The sequence below is a fragment of the Artemia franciscana genome, chromosome 14, assembly GCF_032884065.1.
Source record: "Artemia franciscana chromosome 14, ASM3288406v1, whole genome shotgun sequence".
In the NCBI taxonomy this organism is placed as follows: domain Eukaryota; kingdom Metazoa; phylum Arthropoda; class Branchiopoda; order Anostraca; family Artemiidae; genus Artemia; species Artemia franciscana.
Genome location: NC_088876.1, coordinates 30140487 through 30159860, shown reverse-complemented (window position 1 = coordinate 30159860; position 19374 = coordinate 30140487). Strand labels below are relative to the sequence as shown.

At 35.2% G+C, this 19374-nt stretch overlaps 2 protein-coding genes across 2 annotated transcripts in view; both read left to right on the top strand.

Moving 5' to 3' along the window:
- The window catches only part of LOC136035557 (lysosomal acid glucosylceramidase-like), a 71418-nt gene extending 57176 nt beyond the window's left edge, over nt 1-14242 (top strand). The window contains exons 9-10 of the mRNA XM_065717425.1: nt 2308-2585; nt 14092-14242. Coding sequence (XP_065573497.1) covers nt 2308-2585; nt 14092-14188 — 375 coding nt within the window. The 3' untranslated portion in view covers nt 14189-14242. The remainder of the gene's footprint in view (nt 1-2307; nt 2586-14091) is intronic.
- Nucleotides 14243-17575: 3333 nt separating this feature from the next.
- Nucleotides 17576-18064, top strand: LOC136035775 (uncharacterized). Its single transcript, XM_065717747.1, has one exon. It carries the CDS (start codon nt 17576-17578, stop codon nt 18062-18064), a length of 489 nt encoding a protein of 162 aa, XP_065573819.1.
- Nucleotides 18065-19374: the final 1310 nt, after the last annotated feature.

Below are 19374 nucleotides of genomic sequence, written 5' to 3'. Positions count from 1 at the left end.
TGCTCTTTTTAAGGTTTCTATGACCACTTCTTCTATACCAAAATGCCCTGGTCTAAAGTAAACCAAAGAATAATTATAATAATAGATAAGTAATACATTGTGCCCATATTCCTCTTTACTTGCGCTGCCTATGATAATAGAACTGATACCCATGTAACAGCTTTGCTTCCTGACACTTTATTAATGTATCATGTTATTATTTATATGCAATTAATCAGTGCTTATATTAGTAACTCAGATACTTTCTACCTTTCTATTTTCTTATCACTTGTCACTTCTTTCTTATTCTTTGTTTGTGTGATTTTTTTTTTCGCCTCATATGCATTCCTGTTTTATGGTAATATTGACTAAAATCTAAAGGGAAACATCCCTATTCTCTTCTTTGGGGGGATTTACTTACAATGATTTAATTATTACTTGGATATTTCCACAAAACCCAAAATTTATATTTTGTGACAAAATTATTCACAATGTCCATTACTACTCTACAAAATTCCATTGCAAGAAATCACGTCATACTGAAAAACTTTCGAAAAGACTTCAAAATTTAGGGAGAAGGGGCAAATACCTGGGGCACAATTAAAGTCAGCTATTTTCTTTACGGATCTATAATTAAGGAACGATGCGGCTTAGCTATAATCGAAACCCTAAGAAACTGCGCATTGATAAGAAAAAAAAGGATACTGACGACGCAAAATATCATGGTTGCAGCCAATGTCCTTCTTATTAAAATCTGGCAAATTTTACTTGTTGTTCAAGCCAAGGTACTCTGATTTGGAGGGATTTTATATTTTTTCAAAATCATCATAGTTTTCTTTTGTTTACATACTTTTAATTTTAAGGTGAAGGGCAAAAATATTTACTATTCCTGAATCGCGTTTTTTACTATAACTATAAAATTTTCCCATGTTAATATGTCTTGGACATCATAAACTGTTTGTTACATTTACATTTACACGTTGCCACAGTTCAGTGCACAGCACGGTGGAGACTCTCCTTCGTAAAACAAGGATTCGAGTTCAAACCACTTTGTGGCAACGATGCTTTCTATAGTAGTGCTAAGTATAAAAACGAATCCTTAGTTGATTCTAAATTTAAAGTGTACATTTTTTTAGTTTCTGCTTTGTGTTTAACCTGAAATGAAATGATATATTTCTTGCCACATTCTTTATAGCTAAAAACTGTATCATTAAAAACTATTTTGTGACAAAATCATATCTGTCAGTTGGGCTACGAAGCTCAGAGAGCATGGGACTGTATTGGACTTGTGTTCTAAGGTCACAGGGGGGAACTTATTCAGGCTGGGAAAAGAGTACAAAGACAGAAGATAATACTGCTGCAGTGTGAGACTACACTGTACCTCACTGTTCAACTAAACGTGTTCAATTAAACGTAAGAACACATTCCACTGACACCCTTGTCATTCCGAGTTCTTGGCTGCGTATACGCTCTGATTTCCTAGGGCTGTGTCCTATTTAGTTCCTCAATGCAGCAATCTTCTAAGAATGCTCTTAGAAAATCCTATGACATGTAATTTTTTTTACAAAAAATTGCATTTTTCTGCAACACTATAGTAGCTGTTTATATTATCCACTATTAGAGTCTCTTGGCTTGAACTACAAAGAAATATTTTGGCTTGAAAAACAAGATAAAGTGGCTTCAACTACGATATTCTGCATCAAAGGCATCTTTTTTCTGTCCTTTCTCATAAACATCTTCTCGTAAGACATCATAAATAGCTATTTCAAAGGAAATTGATGTATTTAAAAACCGTTCATAACTAACAAAAATAATTTAAAAAATAGAATCAATTAGAAACGAAAATACTTGAAATTCTTTGGAGATGAAATACCCCCCCCCCTTATAGCCCCTAGAGGAAGGACCTCAGGCTATGAAATTTATCCATTATTTGCATATATTACTTATTATTGGAATGTATACAAACATTATATTCTTCAGGGATGGAGAGGTTCTGAGACTGGATTTTTTACGTGAAGAATTTCTGCTGGGATAAAATTTTCTGATAGCGAACTTCTTAGGGGAAATTTTTTACGGGGGATAGAATCATACGTTTTGTTCTGAGTTCAAACGTTCAAACGTTTGAGTTCATACGTTTTGTTCAAATAGTCTCTTACTAGGTTGCTAGCTGCCATTGCAACTCAGATATTACATTTCTTAGTATTGGATGTGATCGTCTTTTACTAGGATGCTAGCTACAATATCATAGCTCATGATCCTGGTCACACAAATATGACAGAGCTGGGGTCAACTGTCATAGAAAATTGTTATGTAGGATTCATGTTTTAGGATTTAAATCACTGGGTTGTTGGCTGGATTGACTGGAATCTCGCTTTAAACCCCGAAGGTGGTCCTAACTGGGCAGAAAACTTTGTCGACTCACCCATTATTGTTAATGCAACCGCGGACGAATTTTACAGAAATCCGATGTTTTATGCTATGGCACATGTTTCTAAGTTTGTCACCCCTGGGAGCATCCGTATTGAAACGATGTTGCTGGATAGTGATTTGGAATGTGTTGGTTTTGAAAGGCTAGATGGCAGCACTGTTATCCTGATACTTAATAGGTAAGTAACATAAATTTAAGACTTACCCTAGTTAGAATAAATAGGACATGGTAATTCGGCATCGTCTATCACTTTATTTCAAAGTGTTATTATAACCCACCCTGTTAAATAGAATTTGCATTCAAATTTGCTTTCCCATATCTTATTTTGGTCTATAACTAATTAAAATTCTTTTTTTCCAAGATGTATTATTTCTCCTTTATATGGAATGTACAAATAGCTCGATTTTTCAGCTTTTTATATCAAAACGTTCAAGCCCAGCTAAAAAGCCTGTCTTTTACAAATAAATTTTTTAAAATAGTATTTGAAACTTTCAAAACGTATTTCATAATCTTTTGTCACTACTGCTAATATTACTACTAGCAACTCAATGCAGCATAAAGTCACCGATGGCCAAAACACTACGCAGTCTCCTTCTTCATCCTAATTTATTCAAAGCCTCTCTCTTTACGACCCCCTAAGGTCACTTTACGACATCCCCAGCATCCCCATAGAGGACCTCTCAGAGAACAGTATGCTAAAAAAAACTAATAAAATAAATATTCCTGAAAAAAAGTCCCTGGTTGTCCATTGGGACGGTAAACTTTTACCCGTGTTTTTAAACCATGAACAGTGTGTGCGAATAGCATTGAAATTTCATCTGGCGAAACGGGACAGTTGCTGAGAGTTCGTGTAACAACAAACAGCTCTGGAGAGAAGCAAGCCGTAGCCGTATAAGAATGCCTAAATGAATGGGGTCTTTCCAGCACCGTCAGAGCAACGTGCTTTGACACTACAGCATCCAACACGGAAAGACTCAAAAGAGCATGTGTCATGTTAGAGCAAATGTTAGAAAGAGAGTTGTTATACCTAGCTTGCCGTCATAACATTTTGGAAATTCTGTTCAGAGGCATATTCGACACGTAAATAGGATCACCTACTGGACCTCATCCAAACATTTTTAAGAGGATTCGTCACTGCGTAGCCCAAGATAGACAAAGAAAAATAGGACAGAGGTATCAGTGACGATCTAGTACAAGAGCAGCTAACCGCTGAAGCGATTTCAAATGTTGCTGCAGATTTCGAAGTCAATTAACTGAGAGCCACTCCAGGGATTACTATAAGGAGCTATTACAGATAGCTCTGGTATTTATTAAATCTTTATATGGTAATTTTGTGGGTTTTAGAACTCCAAGAGTCATTCATCACGCTAGGTGGATGGCAAAGGCTATTTACTGCTTTAAAATGTTTGTTTTTGGCTGTTAACTTAAGATGTTTAAAGAAGAAGAAAGTTTTTTTGCATGCCATATCTATTTTTATAGTTTAAATTTATTGTAAACCTTCATTCCCCGCTCCAAAGGCTCATGATACACCAAAGCATTATTTAAGTATTATGCATAGTCTTTTAGACTATAAATAATATGACAACGATATTGGAGAAATAGCCCTGACCAAATTTTTGAACCATTTGTGGTATTTGAATACGGAGCTGGTGGGATTATGATTTTTTGATCCCACCATGACAGACGACGAAAATTTGTTAATGGCTAATAAATTGTTCATAGCACCGATGAACTATCAGAGTAAACTAGGGTTGTAAACCAAAAAGTCAGGAAAGAAAAATTAAAACAGGTAGCAAATGGAGGATTGGTAAATTTACTAACAAAGAGATGTTTACATTCTTTGACCGATTTAATATAAAACCGATTTCCTAAGACGACATCCAAACACCTGGCCTCAAAATAATGGATTCCAAGAAGGATTGAAAATTGTCAAGAAACGAAAATAGTTAATGATATGGCTGAGCGTGGTGTTAATTTAATGAACGACTTTAACAATCTTATAACAAAAGATAAAGGCCAAAAGCAATGTCCTCCAAGTTGTAAGCAAATGCCGAGCATTGTATAATTGTACTAAGTCTGTATACTTTTTGGGTGTGTATTGTATACCTTACTTTAGATTTAAAAATAAAAATGTCATTAAACTTATTAGGATTGTTTTTTATTATATTTCCACTTTAATCAAAAAAATCCCTTAATAACAAAATACACAAAATGCGCTCCTAGTGATACCAGGTCACGTTTTTGGGGCTAAATCAAACAGTTCGTGGTAACGAACTGTAGTAAGGAGCGACCCGGCTCAATAGTAACCAAAACTCTAAAAATGGAATTTTGATACCAATAGCTATGTCAAAAGAATCGCATTTTAATGCTGATTTTAAATATATAAGTTTCATCAAGTTTAGTCTTACCCATCAAAAGTTACGAGCCTGAGAAAATTTGCGTTATTTTAGAAAATAGGGGGAAACACCCCCTAAAAGTCATAGAATCTTAACGAAAATCATACCATCAGATTCAGCGTATCAGAGAACCCTATTGTAGAAGTTTCGAGCTCCTATCTACAAAAATGTGGAATTTTGCATTTTTTGCCAGAAGGCAGATCACGGATGCGTGTTTATTTGTTTTTTTGTTTTTTTGTTTGTTTTTTTTTTTCCCAGGGGTGATCGTATCGACCCAGTTGTCCTAGAATGTTGCAAGGGGGCTCATTCTAACGGAAATGAAAAGTTCTAGTGCCCTTTTTAAGTGACCAAAGAATTGGAGGGCACCTAGGCCCCCTCCCACGCTAATTATTTTCCCAAAGTCAACGGATCAAAATTCTGAGATAGCCATTTTATTCAGCGTAGTCGAAAAACCTTATAACTGTGTCTTTGGGGACGACTTACTCCCCCACAGTCCCCGTGGGAGGGGCAACAAGTTACAAACTTTGACCTGTGCTTACATATAGTAATGGTTATTGGGAAGTATACAGGCGTTTTCAGGAGGATTTTTTTGGTTGGGGGGAGGGGTTGAGAAGAGGGGGATATGCTGGGGGAACTTTCCATCGAGAATTTGTCATGGGAAAAGAAAACTTCTATGAAGGGAGAGCAGGATTTACTAGCATTATTAAAAAAAAAAAATTAAAAAATAAATGTGAAAAAGCTTTTTCAGCTGGAAGTAAGGAACAGCAATAAAACTTAAAACAAACAGAAATTATTACCCATATAAGGGGCTCACCTCCTTATGATACCTAGCTCTTTACGCTAAAGTATTTTTAGTAATTTCAACTATTTATTCTACGGCTTTTGTGATTCAGGGGTCATTCTTAATGAATTGGGATAAAATTTAAGCTTTAGTGTAAAGAGCGAGGTACTGACGATGGGGCGAATCCCCTCATATATGTAATAAAAACATGAGAATACAAAAGTTCTTTACGTAAGCTAATTTATAAGTTACGTAAATCTTTTACCAATAAAAAGATTCGTAAAAAATTAAAAGTTCTAGTTGCCTTTTTAATTAACCAAAAAATCGGAGGGCAACTAGGCTTCGCCCCCGCTCTTTTTTTCTCAAAATCATTCGATCAAAATTATGAGAAAGCCATTTAGCCCCCCCCCCCCAAAAAAATATGCAAATTTCGTTTTGATTATTCCTCTGCGGAGAGCCAAAATCAAAACATGCATTGATTCAAAAACGTTCAGAAATTAAATAAAAAAAACGAGTTTTTTTAACTGAAAGTAAGGAGCGACATTAAAACTTAAAACGCACAGAAATTACTTCGTATATGAAAGAGGCTGCTTCCTCATCAACGCCCCGCTCTTTACGCTAAAGTGTTTTACTGTTTTAAAAAGAAGAATTGAGAGAAAGAGTCAAACTTTAGCGTAAAGAGCGGGGCGTTGATGAGGAAGCAGCCTCTTTCATATACGAAGTAATTTCTGTGCGTTTTAAGTTTTAATGTCGCTCCTTACTTTCAGTTAAAAAAACTCGTTTTTTTTATTTAATATTGTTATAAATCGAAATAAAAACAATTATTAATAGAGAATGAAATTTGAAGAACAATATTGGCTTTCTTTTTAGATATTAAGTGGGTTTTATTATTTAGATTTCTGAAGTTCTGGCTCGATATGTCAGCCTTTTGGCCAAAACATTGAATTTCATCAAACGCTAAGCGGACGAGCGGCAGGGGTTAACATCATTTGATCGGATTGAAATTTTGACTATCTCAGTAACTATAAAAGGGAATCGTTTTGTAGGGATGAGACAAAAAAAATTCCAAAATTCCCCCCTCTATGAGATCCACTTGCACTTGGAACGCGGCTGGCTTCTATATATGGATTTTCCTTGTCGCTTGTCTTCCAACCGTAGACGATTTTTAGACATTTGCTGTCTTTTTCATATTTCCGTCTTTTCCAATATATTTGATTATTAAAGTAAGTCCGATTTGTAAAAAGTTTTTGAATTGATGTAATCCCTTGTTGAAATGTATAAAAATATTTTTGAAATTTTAGCCGCCGGTTCCGGGCACTTGGCACGCGGCATGATTCTATATATAGATTCTCATTGTCACTTGTCTCCTAATCGTAGACAATTTGCTGTCTTTTCAAAGATATTTGACTATTAAGTAAGTCCGATATCTAACAACGATCTCTACTAAGATTCAAACTTTTGGTCTTCTTTCTTTAGGTTTTTGAATTGTTGTTGTACCTTGATGAAATATGTAGAAATATTTTTGCAACTACCAGTTTTTACTCTTTATGCAATTTAATTTCTGTTCATACTGACCTTTTCAAAGATATTGTATTATTAAAGCAAGTCCAATTTGGAACAAAAATTTCTACTAAGCTTCAAACTTTTGGTTTCATACTGACCTTTTGAAAGATATTTTATTATTAAAGCAAGTCCAATTTCTAACAACAATCTCTACTAAGCTTCAAACCTTTGGATTTCTTTTTTAAGGTTTTTGTATTGGTGTAATCCCTTGTTAAAATATCTACAAATATTCTTGCAATTACCAGTTTTTTTTGCTGTATACGCAATATAGTGACTTTCATAACATGTCTGTTCAAAGATATTTGATTATTGAAGCTAGTCTGATTTTCAACAACAATATGTACTAAAATTAAAACTTTTGGTTTTCTTTTTATGGTTTTTGAACTGTTGTAATCCCTTGTCAAAATAAGGAATGATCATTTGTAATAACTATGAATTTTCGTTTTATGGTCCTTTCTACTGACATTATATAACTGGTTGCGTTCAAACAGGTATTCTTTTTACTTCAGAGTTACTTCACAGATATATATATATATATATATATATATATATATATATATATATATATATATATATATATATATATATATATATATATATATATTATTTGTCTATATTATTTTTTCTATTGTTCGGTAAATGACGACTTATACTTATTGACGACATGATTGCCTGTCCATGGATTATTCTTTATGGTTGATTGTGTGTGGCTATGCTGTTTGACCTATGTGATTGTATGGATGAGTAGGGTTAAGGCCTCATTCAAGTGCTGGTCTATATTAATCACTAATTTAGGAAAACAGTCTTCCTTTTCTCCTTCTGTCTCTTTTTTTTTTTTTTTTTTTTTTTTTTTTTTTTTTTTTTTTGTGCTGTAGCATTGGTGATTTCTCTTTTCATGATATATATATATATATATATATATATATATATATATATATATATATATATATATATATACATATGTATATATACTAGCTGAAGGGAAGGCGCTTCGCGCCACCCCAACACCTAGTTGGTGGGGGCCCCCAAGCCCCCCCCCCCGTGCGCGCAAGTCGTTACACGCCATATTAGTTACGCGCCATTGTAGTTGTGTCCCTGTGTCCCATCTGTGAATATATATATATATATATACATATATATATATATATATATATATATATATATATATATATATATATATATATATATATATATATATATATATATATATTTATATTTAACTACGTAAAACTTGCGAATGTACAGCATTCTTGGCTGTCCCATTGTCTGTGCATATAAATAGATTGTCAGGTTTACCGACTCTTGAACATGCAACATATAATTGTCCATGGGAAAAACAATCTGTATCCAGATCTATACCTCATAATTCTAATGATTGCCCTTGAGCTTTGTTGATGGTGATTGCTAATCGAACATTCCCTGTGTCCCTGTCGTCATTTATATATCCCCCTGTGCCCCCCGGCGTCCCCGTTGTTGTTGTTTCCCTGTGTCCTCATCGTCATTTGTGTCCCGGTGTCCCAGTCTGTAATTTCTCTTTAAGTGTCGCGGTCGTCATTTATATTCCCTGTGTCCCGGTGTCCCGGTCGTCATTTTTGTCCCGGTCGTCATTTGTGTTCCGGCGTCCCGGTCTGTAATTTCTCTTTGAGTGTCCTGGTCGTCATTTATATTCCCTGTGTCCCGGTCGTCATTTGTGTCCCGGTCGCTTTCTCGTTGAGTGTCCCGGTCGTCATTTATATTCCCTATGTCCCGATGTCCCGGTCTGTAATTTCGTCAGTCGAAAAAATGACGTCAGTCGACACATAAATATGACGTCACTCGACACCCACACACAGACAACTTATCTATCTATCTATCTATATATTAAATAAAAAAACAAGTTTTTTAAATGAAAGTAAGGAGCGACATTAAAACTTAAAACGAACAGAAATTATTCCGTATATGAAAGGGGCTTTTCCTTCTCAACGCCCTGCTCTTTACGCTAAAGTTCGACTCTTTCTCTTAACTCTACATTTTTAAAACAGTAAAAAAAACTTTATCGTAAAGAGCAGGGCGTTGAAAAGGAAAAGCCCCTTTCATATACGGAGTAATTTCTGTTCGTTTCAAGTTTTAATGTCGCGCCTTACTTTCATTTAAAAAACTTGTTTTTTTATTGAATTTCTGAACGTTTTTGAATTAATGCATGTTTTGATTTTTGGCTTTCCGCAGAGGAATAATTAAAACGAAATTTGTATATTTATTCATTTTGGCTAAATGGCTTTCTCATAATTTTTATCGAATGATTTTGAGAAAAAAAGAGCGGGGGAGGAAGCCTAGTTGCCCTCCGATTTTCGGTTAATTAAAAAGGCAACTAGAACTTTTAATTTTTTATGAATCTTTTTATAAGTAAAAGATATACGTAACTTATAAATTAGCTTACGTAAAGAACTTTTGTATTCTTATGTTTTTATTACATATATGAGGGGGTTTGCCCCCTCGTAAGTGCCTCGCTCTTTACACTAAAGCTTAAATTTTGTCCCAATTCATTAAGAATGACACCTGAATCACAAAAACCGCAGAATAAATAGTTGAAACTACTAAAAATACTTAAGCGTAAAGAGCGAGGTATTAGGAGGAGGTAAGCCCCTAATATGGGTAATAATTTCTGTTCGTTTTAAGTTTTAATGCTGCTGCTTACTTCCAGCTGAAAAAAACTTTTTCATTGTTATTTTTTTAAGTAATGCTAGTAAATCCTGCGCTCCCTTTATGGAAAATTTCTTCTCCCATGACAAATTCCTCGATGGAAAGTTCCCCCAGCATATCCTCCTCTTCTCAACCCCTGCTTCCAACCAAAAAATGCTCCTGAAAACGCCTGTACACTTCCCAATAACCATTACTATATGTAAGCACTGGTCAAAGCTTTGAACTTGTAACCCTTCCCGCGGGGACTGTAGGGGAGTAAGTCGTTCCCAAAGACATAGTTATAAGGTTTTTCGAATACGCTGAATAAAATGGCTATCTCAGAATTTTGATCCGTTGACTTTGGGAAAATAATTAGTGTGGAAGGGGGCCTAGGTGCCCTTCAATTTTTTTGGTTACTTAAAAAGGGCACTAGAACTTTTCATTTCCGTTAGAATGAGCCCTCTTGCAACATTCTAGGACAACTGGGTCGATACAATGAGCCCTGGAAAAAAAAACAGGTCAAACTTTTCAACTTGCAGCCCCTCCCACGGGGGAGTAAGTCGTCCCTAAAGACATAGTTATTAGGTTTTTCGACTATTGTAAATAAAATGGCTATCTCAGAATTTTATCTGGTGACCTAGGGGAAAAATGAGCGTGGGAGGGGACCTAGGTGCCCTCCAATTTTTTTGGTCACTTAAAGAGGGTACTAGAACTTTTAATTTCCGTTAGAATGAGCCCTCTTGCAAGATTATAGGACCAGTCAGTCGATACGATCACCCATGGAAACAAAAACAACAAAAAAACAAAACGAAAAAACAAATAAACACGCATCTGTGATCTTCCTTCTGGCAAAAAATATAAAATTCCACATTTTTGTAGATAGGAGCTACAGTAGGGTTCTCTGATACGCTGAATCTGATGGTGTGATTTTCGTTAAGATTATATGACTTTTAGGGGGTGTTTCCCCCTATTTTCTAAAATAACGCAAATTTTCTCAGGCTCGTAACTTTTGATGGGTAGGACTAAACTTGATGAAACTTATGTATTTAAAATGAGCATTAAAATGCGATTCTTTTGATGTAGCTATTGGTACCAAAATTCCATTTTTTAGGCTTTTGGTTACTATTGAGCCGGGTCGCTCCTTACTGCAGTTCGTTACCACGAAGTGTTTGACATAAAAATAAGTTGTCTCTGTGTGTGTGGGTCTGTCGGGTGACGTCATGTTTGTGTGTTGACTGACGTCATATTTTCGACTGACGAAATTACAGACCGGGACATCGGGACACAAATGACGACCGGGACACCGGCACATAGGGAATATAAAAGAAAAAAGAAAACAAACTAAAAAAACAAAAACAAAAAGTAAAAACCAAAAGAAAAACTAAAAAGAAAAAAGGGGAAAAATACAAAAATTTATTTCATCATATACCATTTCAAAAACGAATTTATATACAGACCGGGACACCGGGATACAAATGACGACCGGGACACAGGGAATATAAATGACGACCGGGACAAAGGAACACAACTACAATGGGGACGCCGGGGGGCACAGGGGGATATATAGATGACGACGGGGACACAGGGAATGTTCGATTAGCAATCACCATCAACAAAGCTCAAGGGCAATCATTAGAATCATGAGGTATAACTAAAAAAACTAAAAAAAGGTAAAAAACTAAAAACTATTCAAAGCAATTCAAAAATGAATGTATACACAGACCGGGACACCGGGACACAAATGACGACCGGGACACCGGGACACAAATTCAAAAACGAATGCATATACAGACCGGGACACCGGGACACAAATGACGACCGGGACACCGGGACACAAGGAATATAAATGACGCCCGGGACACTTAAAGAGAAATCACAGACTGGGACACCGGGACACAAATGACGACCGGGACACAGGGAATATAAATGACGACCGGGACACAGGGACACAACTACAACGGGGACGCCGGGGGGCACAGGGGGATATATAAATGATGACGGCGACACAGGGAATGGTCGATTAGCAATCACCATCAACAAAGCTCAAGGGCAATCATTAGAATCATGAGGTATAGATCTGAATACGGATTGTTTTCCCATGGACCATTATATGTTGCATGTTCAAGAGTCGGTAAACCTGACAATCTATTTATATGCACAGACAATGGGACAGCAAAGAATGTTGTATATTCGCAAGTTTTACGTAGTTAAATACAAATATATATATATATATATATATATATATATATATATATATATATATATATATATATATATATATATATATATATATATATATATATATATATATATATATATATATATATATATATATATATATATATATATATATATATATCTATATTCACAGGTGGGACATAGGGACACAACTACAATGGCGTGTAACTAATAAGGCGCGCAACGACTTACGCGCGCGGGGGGGGGGGCTTGGGGGGGCACGAAGCGCCCCCACCAACTAGGTAGTTGGTTTCCAGCTAGGTATATATATATATATATATATATATATATATATATATATATATATATATATATATATATATATATATATATATATATATATATATATATATATATATATATGTATATATATATATATATATATATATATATATATATATACATATATATATATATATATATCTATATATATATATATATATATATATATATGTATATATATTGTATATGTCTATGTATAGGTTTATTTCAATTGAATTCGTTTTTTCAAAACATTGCTCCGTTAGTTGCTGATTGCTTCGTTAGTTTTTACTTGAAGACATTTCTTTTACGTGTTTTATTACACTACGCTTCTACTTGTTTGTTTATATAATCTTCACTAAAGCGAAAAAAAAAGATAGAAATGACTACTGCTAGGTAGATTATAAACAAGAGAGAGAAAGGGCGATGGCGAAAAGAAAAGATAATAGGGTAGGAAAAAGAGGAAAGAGTAGGAGACAAAGACTGCAGAAGTTATAGGTATGAAGTTTGTGTAAAATATATTGCTAGAATAAATTTTTTTAAGAAACATTGGCTTATATTTGAACAACTTTTGTATGTTTTTAATATGATTAACACAATTTCAACGTTTATTGGGATGGGTAGTCGTTGAGCAACGAAGCTTCTATGGCTATGTCACATTTAAAAATTTGTGACTTACCTGGTTTCCACGATTCGTTAGCTGTTTATCTTCCCTTATTCTTTTTAAATGTATATTGTTATTTTGGATACCAGTAAGAGGAATCATTAACGTCATTTGATGGAGAGTTTCGCCTTTCCTGATAGCATTCTCCAAGTCGGTCTTTTTGCTCAGCCTTTTGCTCTCTTTTGCTCTCATTACTCTGCCTTTTGCTGAGTTCAATCAAGGTTATTCAGCCTTCTGCTCTCTTTTGCTCTCAATCAAGGTTTTCAAGGTTAATCAAGGCTCTCAAGGTTAATCAAGGTTAATCAAGTTTCTCAATCTGAGTTCAATCAAGGTTACTCAGCCTTTTGCTCTCTTTTGCTCTCATTAAATGCCCATCACCATTAGGGATATTGAGAAGAAGAGTTCAGCTTTTCTTGATGGTTTATCTTATTTCTTAGTTATTTGTTAAATGATCTACTCTATCTTGCTTTTTGCTAAACGTCTTTTTGTCTTATATGCGTACATACGTGAATTTAAAAGCTAGCGGCCATATACACGTAAAAAAATAGAAAAATTACAATTTTGAACAACTCAAACAATAGCACCCAACACGTGAAATTATATCTTCTGTGCCTCTTAAACATTCTCTTCGAAACCTTACAAGCAATTATTAGCTCCCTAGAAGAGGTGACTAAGATACCTGGTGCATATTCGTGCAGCCAGAGTGCAGCCATGGTGCATTCTCACAAAAACCTATTATTTAAAACATTCAAGCGTTGGCAATTACTCAGAAAATATTTTAGGTCATCCCCATACTCCCCAAAAAGGTGGTAAGCACATTTATATCTCGAGCGATCATTATCATAAGAATGCCAGTCTCCCCTAGCAATGGCATAAAAATTAGTCGTGCCCACAAATAGCACTTCAGTGCCCCCCAAGAGTAGGCTTAGTCTCAAGCTAAAATCCTCTCCATATACTACTTTCGTCTGCTTATAAAATTTTAGAGTACATGACTTCTCAACTATAGGCTACTCAAGAAAGGAAAAACATATAGACCATTGATGAAAAGCTCAGCCTTTTCTGGTAGTACTTTTTAATTCCTCATCTGTTTTAAACTCTTTGACATCTTTTATTTATCTTATAGGTCTGAGGAAGATGAGTTACTAATAATCTCTGATGGAAGTCAAGGAAACTTAGAATTTGCAATTCCAAAACGATCAATCCACACTGTAATCTATTGAAAATATGTTCTTCATCAACTAAAGGACCGTTGTTAATAAAAATATTTGAGCTTCGGTTTTCTTTCTTTTGCATACCAAGTGACATATAGTGATCGCTATTTGTGTCGGTCTGTCTGTCTGTCGGTCTGTTTGTCTGACTGTCTCGGTTTTGCTAGTTCGAGATAAGCTAGGAAGAAAAAATTGGCAGGTCTATTAGGGACTGTCGTTTCCCCGGTTAGAGCATCTGGGAGGCTAGAGGGCGAGGAAAAATTGAAAAAATGAGGTATTGTTAACTTAAGAATAGGTTATCAGATCTTAATGAAATTTGATATTTAGAGGGAACTTTTGTCTCAGAGCTCTTATTTTAAATCCCGTTCGTATCCGGTGATATAGGGGGGAGGGTTGGAGGGGGAAACGCAAAATCTTGGAAAACGATTAGAGTGGAGTGATCGGGATGAAACTTGGTGGAAAAATAACCACAAATCCTAGATACGTGATTGAACTAACTGCCTGAATCCCCTCTCTTTGGGGGAGCTGTGGGGGGTGTTAATTCGGAAAAATTAGAAAAATTAATGTATTTTTAACTTACAAACGGGTGACCGGATATTAATGAAATTTGATGCTTAGAATGAATTCATGTCTCAAAGAACTTATTTTAAATCCCGATCAGATCTGACTACATTGGGGGGAGTTGGAGGGGGAACAGGAAATCTTGAAAAACACTTAGAGTGGAGAAATCGGTATGTAACTGGTGAGTAGAATTAGCAAACGTCGTAGATACGCGATTGACGTAACCGAACTGGATCCACTCACTTTGGGGGGGGGCTAGGGGTGGGGTCCAGTGGTTTGGCGAGTTCGGTGCTTCTGGATGTGCTAGGACGATAAGAATTGGTAGGCGTGTCAGCGACCTGCAAAAAATGACTTGATAAAGTCGTTTTCACCGATTCGACCATCTGGGAGGCTAAAGGGAGATTAAAATTAGAAAAAACTGTAGAATTTTTAATGTACAAATGGGTGATCACATCTTAATGAATTTTGGTATTTAGAAGGACCTCGTGTCTCAAAACTCTTACTATAAACCCTGACCGGTATTAAACTTCTGATTTTTCCTTTTAAATCAATCTATTGATTCTTAGAATTTTACTAGAGCTCATATTTTGAACAAACTATAGCTAGCCTAGGTTTATACTGGTTAGCCTTTTGAATATTAATATTGGCTTCTAGAACTTGATTTTGGCTTTTCCTGTGCATTTGCTGATTTTATATCTCTTAACATTTCTACGAGATAAAAATACTATGTTTCTTATATTTGTCCGTTTAAATATTTCATAATATTATTTGCGCTTCAGTGGCTGCAGTGAACCGTTTCTGTGTGATTATTTTTGCAGTTTTCCTTCATCTACTATCTGTTCTGCGTAAAAAAAAGATCAATGGGAGTTAAGGAATAATGAAAATTTTTTAGGAGCAGAGCAATTTCCATTGAAGATGGGGCATGTGTTTGTCGTCCAAAATATAAACATGACTTCAGGAAAACAATCTTGCAGCAGATGCAGTAATAAGTAAAAAAAAGTTATGAGTAGAACTGGCTTTAGATTTTGAAAAGTAATTTTCTCTTGTATATTCGCTGTAAAAGAAAACAGGTTTTGAAAATACCATTCTCATGTCAGCGTTATTTAAAAAAGATCAAATTAAAAAAAAATCCTCAAAAAATTTCCAAAGGAAAGTAAAGAGCTTCACTAAGCCAAAAATGAACAAAAATAAAAGTCAAATAACGTTCCAAGCGTAAAACTACGGCAAATCACCATTAGTATATAAATGAAACTCAAAACGAACAGGAATTACGCTACTCAAAACAAGCAAAAATTAACATGATTTGGGCTGACAACTATCATCCCTTTAAACGATCAAAAAATAATCTGCACTTTACTGAAAAAAAATAACCGTGGATTCTCAGTTTAATATGCATATACTGATATTTACTCCTTAAATTTTTAATAGTTTATTATTTTTTAAAATAAACCAGTGAAAATACTTTAAATTTGTTTTGTTACAGTAAAGTGCAAATTATGTTTTGTTCTCGAGAAGACAAGGGGGTTGTCAACTCTATTCATGTAAATTTTTGCTCGTTTTGAGTTTGCCCTGGTTACTTATTGTAATTTCTGTTCGTTTTGAGTTTCATTTATATACTAGTGGTGGTTTACGGTAGTTATCCTTGAAAGGTTATTTGACTTTATTTCTGCTAATTTTTCGCTTACTGGAACTCTTAAATTTTCTCTGAAAAACTTGTTTCATAGAAAAAGTTTTTTTTATTATCTTCTGCTCAATTTTTATTGATATAGTAATTTTCATGTAATAAATATAATATTTTATATCTTTTCGTTTTTTTCTGTAAGAATACATAGTTTTGCTTGCTATTTGTAAGTTGGAGAAACTTTTTCAACAATTTATAATTCTAACACAAATAGTATTGCTTGATAGAACTTGAGTACACAAATAGAACTTGAGTACTAAGTTGAGATTGCTAAAGAAATAGCGAAACAACTGCCGATTGTTCAATATAAGCTTTAAATTGTTGGTAAAACCAACAATAGTGAAATTAAACCAACCTAAGCAGATACCGTCGGAGCGTCATGTTGTTTTGGGATGAAAATATCTTTATAAGTTATCAAACATTATTTCTCTATAGCAGAAAAGACAATTATCAAGAATTACTAAGGTACAAGTTGTATTAATTGTAACCCAGAATAATTCCCCATCCTAATAATTATGATAGCAGTAAATCAATGACCTAAAATGAAAGACAAAGAAAAAACTTACATGTGGTGAATCACGAGCTTTTCATAATTCTCAAAAAGGTAAGGTAGATCCACAATCCAGCGTGAGCCTTTTAGAAGATCTGACCCCAAATATCTTCCAGAAGTGATAACTTTCAACGCAAAAGGGGAATTTGTTCCAATTTCTTCGGAACTTGATTTATCGTGAACCGAAGCAACCGTTAAGCCTTCTAACAAATATTTTGGTAAACGCGGTCTGCCTCTAGCACGATAATTCATTTTCAACTTTTCACGATGGGCCTGCACATTTGGCAAATTGAGCCCTCGCTTATTTCTTTTTTTCCCATGTTACTGTGGTCAATAATAAGAACTATATAAGAATTTTATTAGGGTTGCAACCATTTTTATCGGGGCTTATTTACTAAGGAGTTGAGTTGTTTCTTGGAAAGGCCTTGGACTTGAGACTGGTCATTGACTGCTTTTGCAGTTTGCTTTGGTAGTTCTACAGCAACACTCGAGTCTTGCTATAACAAATTTAAATACTCTGGGGATATTTTTTTCGTTCACATTAGTTATTAACAATCAGCAATCACCAATCTTTTGGAGGAAACCTTCTATCAGCCGTAGGACCAAGATGCGCATATACAATGCTTCGGTGGGATCCGTGCTTCTTTACGGAGCCGAAAGTTGGCCAGCCACTCGGTCTGTGCTTAGCACCGTAAATATAGCTCAAACAAAACACCTTCGCCGCATTGGAGGACTACGTTGGCACGATTTTGTTAGCAACGACAATCTCCTGGCGTTAACTGGTCAAAGGCCCTTCTCAGTCCAGCTCATCCAACGAACACTACGTTGGTACGGACATCTCCTTCGCATGCCACCTGACACTCCCGCACGAACGATTTTTGACTTTGATCCCATGCTGCACGGCGGGAAACGCCCAAGAGGTTGTCCCCCCACCAGATGGAAGGACACGATAGGTGCCTTCTTAGTCATGGCAAATATTCAGGAGGATGTCCACATCCTTGCAAGAGACCGGTCCAAATGGAGGCACCATGTAGCATCTCTCGACGTCGGAAGCATTTTGGCAGGAGTACAATTTTACTTATACTACAGTATATAAATTTGTCCTGAATTTATTTTAACGGTACAATAATAGCCAAAATGATAAATCATTCTTTTTAAAATAAAACCTTTGCTTCTTATTCGGCCCTTGTGCTGTGTTCAATTTATCTCTAGGATTAGACACAGCTTATCCTTAGTTATTTATACAATACAATTTATATTTATTAACGGGCAGTTTGGTGTCTGCATCCTACTTCTTCTCTAGACTCTGTTTAAACAGGCTACAACTAATTAATGCTTGACTGAATCGCTCCTGAACAATCCGAGTGGTTAGTCCCTTTGTGTAATTTATGCGTTCTTAGATGCTCCGATTACAGCTAAATCTAACCTTTTGAGGGGAATTTTTGATTTCGGAACACGAATATGTGAAGTATTTGAAGGGACTGCAGCCAGGTGGTATATATTATAGAAATAAGTTTCTGATTGTTGAATAGAAAATTTTTTGGCTCTATTTTTTGATACCCCACAACAACAATGTCAAGCATAGCAATCTAGAATGCAAACCCGAAACAGGTTTTATAACTATTTTGGAATTATAAAAAAAATAATTGTCGGCTTTAAGATTTGACTAGGCCAAAATATTCACCAGATTTTTGTACTTCTATTGACATAAACACCGTCAAAATCACTAATTCAGGAACGTCAGGCAAACTCCAAATGTTTAACATGGGAGGTATAGGAAGATTCTTTGAGAGTACATCCTACCTTAATTTAATTTTATGCCTCCTAAAGTAGACCTGAAAAACAAATCAAAATATCATTCCCAAGTAATTCTATCTATGCTCTTTGACAGTTTGGATACACTTCCAAATATTTTCATTTATTTAAATTGTAAGGGCAGAAGCAGTAATAGTAGTAGCCCCGAAAGTTTCAAATTAGTACCCCAAGTCGTTCTTGATATATTATTGAGGTTTATTATTAGCAGCCATACACACAGTGGCTTTTGAATTACTTTAAAAGCGGCATTTAGTTTTAAGCCATAATTACATTATTGTTAAGGTTAATGGGCCAATTGGATATTGAGGGGAGTTGACATGCCAAATATCCCTAGAGGTATAGCTACTGGACTGTTCTACTATGTTGAACAAAATGGCGGTATTAAAATTTTGATAAGATGTGTTTGAAAAATGAATACGCTTGGGAGAAGGGCTACTTGCACTCCAATCTCTTTTTAATCTTATAAGGGGTGCTACAATATTTAATTCTGAATCAGATTCGCTCCTTTAAAGATTTCATTTATATTTCTTGCTGCTATAGAGCGGTGATGCCCTTTTGAAAACCTCCATGCGTATACTTTTATCATAACTT

What these genes read in the sequence shown, in the direction of transcription:
- LOC136035775 (XM_065717747.1), top strand. Translation starts at nt 17,576, where the DNA reads ATGCGCATATACAATGCTTCGGTGGGATCCGTGCTTCTTTACGGAGCC.